Here is an 8,596-nt window from a genome sequence, read left to right as displayed (position 1 = left end):
TGAGTGCTCTGGGCTTGAGCCGGACTAATCCGGGCCCAATAAGGATATAAATACTATTTGATCACTGATGAAGGCTTAATACAAAGGATTTTATTAAATAAAATACACTAATCAGGGCCCATTGGGCTGGCTTGAGCATAACCACTTTGTAAGACTGACAATAGGACACAACTTCAATCTGGTTCGCGTGGGCTTCTAAGGAGATCCGGGGGACAGGATCCGTCAGAGTTGTGGCAGTATTATTCTGAATAACGGTGTACATTCCTTACTCTTCTGCAGGTTAGTTGAGGAGACAAAACTCCGTATTTCTTGGGGTGATGTCAGTATCGGGGACAGTTTTCACGCCCAACCTGGTCACCTGATTTGGGTTCGTTTACCAACATCCCGATCCATTTACCAGGACCCAGGTTCGTTTACCAGAGGCCGGGTTCATCCCCCATAATACCGATTCATTTTAGACTTGGAAACGCCGTCCTTATTGTCATCCCGGATGACACCTTACACTGGGTCCGGGAAGACTAAACATGCCAACTTCATGGTCCCGACTTATATTCCGGGATAATGTTGGGTTTACTGATATTTGGGCCACCAGGATGTACGCCTTCCCCGTCTATTGGGCTCGGTTTGGACCTCGGGTCCCTTCAGGATAGCCCATGGACTTAGTGTACGGGGCCACGTACGCGGGGAGGAAACAGGGATAACACTAACAGGTTACTTCGAGTTAAGTAACCTCAAGCAAATCCTAATGCTTGGGGTCCTAAAAATGCCCCCGGGGTAAAATAGTCAAAATTCCTATAATTTCCCCTTGATCTCACTAACTCTCAATATATCGTCAAATAATCATTCACATTACTCAATATCCCGGTAATGTGCTAAATACCCAATATACCTCTTGACTCATCCCGAGTCAAATCTGGATCACGTTGTGACTTTTCCACTAGCATGCTCCCTAGGATCGTCTTGTGCCAAGTAACCCAAACATAACCATATAATAATGTAGTATTACACACATACCACATATCTGCCAAATATACCTATAACGGGTCAAATTATGAAAATTGCCCAATTAAACAGAAATGGGTCCACATGCATATTTAATACACTTAAACATACATATCAAGTCATATTATAATATATTCACATAATCACATGATAATACACATAAATATCATATAATCACATAATTCCATAATTTGCTACCATGACCTCCTAATCAAGGCCCTAAGGTTTATTAAGAAATTTGAGACTTTACAACTAGCATAATCAAACCTTCTCTTGATTTACAACTGTAGAATTTGTCAAATAAATATTTATAAGAAAATAGAATAAATTAATCAAGTGTAGCAGAATGTTAATTACATTAACAAAATTCTATATACACATATATCTAGAGAATAACAAGAATTATAAATTATTGCTCCCAACACTCCTAAATACATAATTTAATGAGTTAATAGTCTTTTTTTTTAAACGTACCTCAGGAGAACAAACAACACAACAACAAAATTATTGAAATAAGAATAAGCACCGCTTAAATAGAAAAAAAAGCTAGGAAAAGTACTAAGTCACACATTTGAATATATATATATATAACGTTTTTGTTTCTTCTTTTCCTTATATATATATATAAATTAAAGCTACAATCAATACACTCAAAAAAATTTCCAATATTATTAATTGACACCCATATATATATCATCTTTGTAAGATATATTTTCTTTAGATAAAAATCATGATATATTCATTATGATAAAAAATCTATAACTCACCAAAGAACAAAGTTAAACTCAAAGACATAACAGAAATAGAGCACAAATCTCTATCACTATACTTATTAATTCTATAGTAGGTGGGATTTACAGAGATCAATTTACAGCCACAAAATAAATTTGGACGGACAAAAATCTGGATCGGTACCAGAAACAAAGAAACGGAATCAAGTGTTGTTGTTGAAGAAACGAGATTAAGTTTGCTGAAGGTTCGAGAGCTCTTGTGTTTAATTTGTCTTTATTTCTTGGTGGATCAAAATTATGATGCCAAAGACGGCCAAGATAACACTTGTTAACCCTACATTTATGAGAGAACCAATGAAAAAGAGCTCTTTAAAAAAATTGGGAAATGAGGTTTAAAATCCTATATATGATCTGAATGGTCTCACACGGAACTATCGAGAAAAGAATATTCTATCGGGCACTTTCTTTGTAGTGCAACTAATTAAGTTTAAATTTATCTTTATATATATATATATATATATATATTTCATATAAATCAGTTGGCGATAATAAAGCCAATCCTAATAGTTCTCTGTAAGGCCATCTTATTAAATTTCTAACTTTTTGCCAGCTCAGACACAGGAACAGGACAAAAAAAAAAGGGACAATAAAAACATGCATATGCATTCGAAGAATCACATCTTTGAATTAAAGAGAGAAGTGACTAGTTTCAGCGTCACACCTTTGAAAGATATAATAACTCCAAAACATCGTATATCTTGCCAACCTATGGTGGTATCAAAACCTGATAATTTGTGATAAGAAAATAGTGATGATTTGTTGTAGTTTAGAATATTTAATAAATAGTAGTAATGGATAGAAAATAATGATGAGTTATGATATTATATTTGATTTTGTTGAGTGGGCAAGTGCTAGAACTTATGGATATATGTGTGAATTGTTAAAAATAGAAAATATGTTTTATTGTCTCCCTAAAAAAAGAGTCTCATATTGGTTTGGAATACTTATTTGTAAGGATATATATATATATATATATGTGTGTGTGTATATATATAGTGGATTTAAGCATTGGGGTTGTGCTACTGATAAACCTATTGTCTCTGAAAATGCTGAGAACGATGAAAAAGAGAAACAAACTAAGGCATTAGAGGCTTGGGTCGAAAATGATTTTTTGTGCAAAAATTTCATTCTCAATAGTTTATCTGATGACCTTTATGATTATTATAATTATGACAAAAATGCTAAGGAAATTTGAGAGGCACTGCAAAAGAAGTATGACACTGAGGAGGCTGGAACCAAGAAGTACGCTGTCAGTCGCTATCTCAAATTCCAGATGACCGATGGCAAGTCAGTGGAAGCCCAATCTCATGAACTTCAGAAAATCGCTCATGAAATCATTTCTGAAGATATGTCTTTAGATGAACAATTTCAAGTTGCTGTGGTTATTGACAAACTGTCTCCTGCGTGGAAAGATTTTAAAAAATTTCTTAGGCACAAAACAAAAGAATTTTCACTAGAAAGTCTGATCACTCGCCTTCATATTGAGGAGGAAGCTCATAAACAAGACCAGAAAGAAAAAGTGCTTGTTGTATCCGGCAACAACAACGCTAACAAAAAGTCCACTGCTGTTCTGAAACCCAATGGGAAAAACTTTAAGACTCAGAATCGAAAGCAGAACTCAAACCGCAACAATCAACCTCAGAATAATAATCAGAATTGGAACCATCAAAGGAACCAAAATAGGCAGCAGCAACACCCCCTAATAATAATAATAATGAACCTGCACCATTTATGTGCTTTGTTTGCATCAGACCAAGTCATATAGCACGCAAGTGCAGGAACAGGCCAAGCTCTACACCGCAGGCTAACCTGAAAACTAAAAAGCCTTTCACGGCTATGATTTCTGAGATCAACCTTGTTGGTGGATCAGAAGGGTGGTGGGTAGACACTGGCGCTTCTCACCATGTTTGCTATGATTGGACTATGTTTAAGACATATACTGCTGCTACTGAGGATAAGAGAGTGTTGTTGGGAGATTCACACACTACGGTTGTTGCTGGTATTGGAGATGTGGAATTAAAGTTTACCTCTAGAAGAATTGTGATTCTTAAGGAAGTCATGCACACTCTAGAGATGAGAAAGAATATGGTCTCGGGCTACCTTCTCAACAAGGCGGGGTTTACACAGACTATAGGGGCTGATTTGTTTACTTTAATTAAGAATGTGATATTTGTAGGGAAAGGGTATGCAACTGAGGGAATGTTTAAATTGAATGTTGATGTTAATAAAGTGAATGCTTCTCCTTATATGTTGTGTACTTTTAATACTTGGCATGCTAGACCCTGTCACGTTAACAAGCGAATAATTAAGAATATGAGTACTTTAGGCTTAATTCCTAAATTATCTTTAAATGACTTTGAAAAATGTGATTATTGTAGCCAAGCTAAGATCACAAAAACATCGCATAAATCTGTGACTAGAGAAACTGAGCCTCTAGATTTAATTCATTCTGATATCTGTGAACTTGATGGAACGTTGAATAGAAATGGAAAACATTATTTTAACACTTTTATTGATGTAGTTCTAATTTTACATATGTGTACTTAATGAAAAATAAAAGTGATGCTCTTGATATGTTTAAATCTTTTGTGACTGAAATTGAAAATCAATTCAATAGAAAGATGAAGAGATTTCGTAATAATAAAGGCACAAAATATGATTCTGACATGTTTATTGATTTTTATAACTCACATGGAATTATACGTGAAAAAAAAATGTATTATACTCACCTGAAATGAATGGCAAAGCCTAAAGAAAGAATAGAACTTTTAGTACATTCTGGTGCTGCATCTTATTCTTATTGACTGGGAGAAATATTATTGACTGTTTCCGTGTGTGCCTAGTCGTTCTTATATATATATATATATATATATATTCCATCAGTATAAATCAGTTGGCGATAATAAAGCCAATCCCAATCGTTCTTTGTAAGGCCATCTTATTAATTTCTAACTTTTTGCCAGCTCAGCCACAGGACCAGGACAAAGAAAAGGGACAATAAAACATGCATATGCATTGAAAGAATCACATCTTTAAATTAAAGAGAGAAGAGACTAGTTTCAGCGTCACACCTTTGAAAGATATAATAGCTCCAAAATGTCGTATATCTTGCCAACCTATGGTTGTATCAAAGCCACGTTATAGAAACCTCAACATGATCTTAAACAAATCATACCCCGTGACGCCGCATATGCTAGCTGTTCTTTATCTATACTATATGTACGTTAAGTTGTTGGAAAAAATTGACATATCTAATAATTTATCCACTACTCATATTAATATTAATTTATTTATTAGCTATATGTTATGTGGTCACCTAGTCATTTGAAATTAAGGCTAAATACATTTTATATTACGTTTTTTCAGTATTATTATCTTAATAAATGACACATCTATTCCGGTAATGATATATATAAATATTCCTATCTTAAAATAATATAATGCAGACACATGTCGGTAATGAACTCTTTTTGGTGCAGCCTGCCATGTCAATGCTAATCTTCCCACATCAGCTGCCAGTACAGTAGACATATATATTCATAGCAGGAAACTTTTTTATTCTCTTTATCAATTTATATTAATATATCCTTCTAATATTCAAGACCATGTTACACGTGTGTGCATATTAAATATATCTAGCCGATGGCTTCGCATGTAGACTAGAAAATTTGTGGAAATAGAGCTCTCTCTCTCTCTCTCTCCCTCTCTTTGAAATTAAGGCTGTCATACTTTTCTGTGGAGTTTAGTACTCTGAAGCTTTTGCAGTCAAAATGGGAGGGTTTAATGGTTACAAGCCTGCAATGGCTATGGTTGGGTTACAGTGCATCTATACAGGACTTGCTCTTTTCACTAGGGCTGCTTTGTTACAAGGAATGAGTCCCAGGGTTTTTGTTGTCTACAGACAAGGTGTAGCCACTCTTATCATGGCTCCTATAGCTTGTTTCACTAGATGGTTTGTATTTTTAGATTAAATTCACCCCATGTTATTAGTCTCTCTTCTTCTTACTTTTTTTTTTTCTTTCTTTCTTATCATTTTTTATTTTTTTTGCAGGAGAAATCCATATAAGACTTCACTTGGATTAAGGACTTTTTCTTTGATTTTTATCACCTCCCTTATTGGGTAGAAGTTTCTCTTCACATTGAATTTACTTTGATCATGTTTAATGTGGGGTGGTCTAATTGATTTACTGGTTTTAACTTTCATATATGCAGTGTGACAGGCAATCAAAATGCCTATTTTGAAGGGTTGTACTTATCTTCTTCGACAATAACAACAGCTATGACTAATTTGCTTCCTGTAATGACCTTTGTAATGGCAACCATTGTAGGGTAAATAAATTTAACCCAGAGAAAGAAAAAACCATATACACACAGTAACTTTTAACCACACACACATATATATATATATAAACTCTTTTGATTGAACGATTTCAAACTAATAGGTGGCAAATTATCTTGATGTAAAGTATTTCGGTGTTTTCTTGTTCTGTAGAATGGAGAAAGTTAATTTTCAAAGCTTGAGAAGCATTGCCAAGATAATAGGGACAATCTTTTCTGTCGGTGGAGCTATTTGCATGGCACTGGTTAAGGGTCCAAAAGTATTAAACATAAAGCTTTTACCATCAAAATCACTACTCTTAGGTATGGGAGAGGATGAGAATTTGCAACTGGGTTGTGTATTTCTCTTCATAAGCTGCCTTTGCTGGTCCTTTTGGATGATCATGCAGGTTAGAACTCTGATATATATGCTAGACCTTTTCTTTTTCATCTTTTTTTCTTTCTTTTTTGTGTGTGTTTTATACCATACATATATGTGTTTGACAATTCTAATCTCCAAACAGGTGCCAATTTCGGCCAGTTGTCCAGACCACTTGTATTCAACTCTTTGGATGTGTTTATTGACAACCATCCAATCTGCAATATATACATTTGTGACAGAGCCTGATCTACAAGTATGGAATCTTCATTCCTATTTAGAACTTGGAAGTTGTTTGTATGCAGTACGTACTTTAACTTATACTTGGTTTCTCTTCTTAATTACCTTTTCATTATTCTTATGCTAATTTAAAGTTTTCTTCTTCTAAATATGGCTTGATTTGAACTGTACAGGGAATTGGTACTGCGGTATCTTTTTTTGTTCAAGCATGGTGCATACAACTAAGAGGTCCTGTCTTTGTTGCAATGTTCAGCCCTCTATGCACTGTTATAACAGCCATTATAGCCTCTTTGTTTCTACATGAGAAGTTATATGTTGGAAGGTACTTTACAATAATATTACATTAATATATAGTTTCTCTTTGCTTTTTACATAGTATATTCTTATGAAATTATATTTTGAACATAGTAAAAAGCACTAATCTTTAATTAATATTATAGTATATAACAATCTTTATTTTACTATATCATCCAAACTTATCTTTTTCTTAAATTATCAGCTTGGTCGGTGCTTTAGCTGTGATTATTGGGCTATATATTGTGCTTTGGGGAAAAGCAAAAGACCTTGAAGAGATTAAACAGGACACTAAAGATATTCCAAAGCTGGAGGGTGATCAAACGAAATCTATACAGGTCTTGATAGACCAGTCTGTAGAGAAGAGTAAAAGTTGTACAAGTGAATTGGAAGAATCACTTCTACCTGATAAATAAATCAATTTATGCTCATTAGGTTGGCCTGAGTAGGTAAGTTGGACGGACTATACTCTATAACAAAAATATCATTTCTTGGTGTGTTAAAATGCGAAATGTGGTTTAAAAAGTGGAATTGGTTTGTATGAGTTCTGCCTCAACACTAATTAATGATAAGTGAAATAATTCATGCTTTTATAAATGGTATAATTATCTCACATGCTTTCTATACGAGATTTTCTAACATTCTGATCAAATTTTGAACGATATAAACAGTGCATATTACAACTGTCAATCATCCAGAAAGAACATCTATTTTGACATTTACAAGAGAACTACTAAAATAGTACTCTTTAAAAAGAATCCCCAAATCAGTTCTCAACTAATATTACTACTAACAACTCTATCATGCTTAATTTCACTTAATGTGATGACATGCTATCATTAGTATAATTTATTTTAGAGGTTTTTTAAAAAATAATTTATTTTTGTATATTTTTTACGGTTACTGATTTTTATTTTCAAAAATACTACTTTAAGTTATAAAAAATATTTTTTTTTAATTTTATATTTAAAAAATACGGTGTCAATGAAACAATTAAAAAATAACAATAACACAACAACTAAACATTAACTCACTACATACTAACATATTTTTTTTTTTAAAAAAATCAAAATATATCTACAAATAATTAAACAACAAATAGACATCAACAGAACAACTATAAATAAACTTAAACAACTAAAAACCAACATGAAAAAAAACTATACATAAAATCTAAACAACACTAAAACAACAACCCCACAACAACACAGTGCAACCCATTACATTTTTAAAAAGCAACACACTACAATACAATATCGAAAAAGCAACTAGAAAATAACAATTGGACAACAACTAGATATCAACTAACTGCATTAAAAAATAACTAAAAACAACAATTGATCAACTAGAAGTCAACCCATGACATACTAACACATTTTTTTAATAAAAACATGCAAAATATATCGGAAAGCAATTAAACATAAATTAGACATCAACACAACAACTATATTTAAACTTAAACAACTAAAAAATAACACGAAAACAATTAAACATAAAACCTAAACAACTAAAAAAATAACACAAAAACAAAATGATATTAGACAACTATACATAATCCTAAACCAAAACAATG

At 33.0% G+C, this 8,596-nt stretch overlaps 1 protein-coding gene across 1 annotated transcript; it reads left to right on the top strand.

Annotated features, from left to right (window-relative positions):
- The first annotated feature begins 5,405 nt into the window (after positions 1-5,405).
- Positions 5,406-7,620, top strand: LOC133783036 (WAT1-related protein At4g30420-like). The gene is made up of 7 exons (XM_062222555.1): positions 5,406-5,745; positions 5,845-5,913; positions 6,006-6,122; positions 6,286-6,520; positions 6,635-6,793; positions 6,903-7,051; positions 7,229-7,620. Exons 1-7 carry the CDS (start codon positions 5,564-5,566, stop codon positions 7,437-7,439), a joined length of 1,122 nt encoding a protein of 373 aa, XP_062078539.1. The 5' UTR covers positions 5,406-5,563; the 3' UTR covers positions 7,440-7,620.
- Positions 7,621-8,596: the final 976 nt, after the last annotated feature.

The sequence above is a fragment of the Humulus lupulus genome, chromosome 6, assembly GCF_963169125.1.
Source record: "Humulus lupulus chromosome 6, drHumLupu1.1, whole genome shotgun sequence".
NCBI lineage: Eukaryota > Viridiplantae > Streptophyta > Magnoliopsida > Rosales > Cannabaceae > Humulus > Humulus lupulus.
The sequence above is the reverse complement of the archived record's forward strand: the minus strand, read 5'-3'. Positions and strand labels throughout refer to the sequence as shown.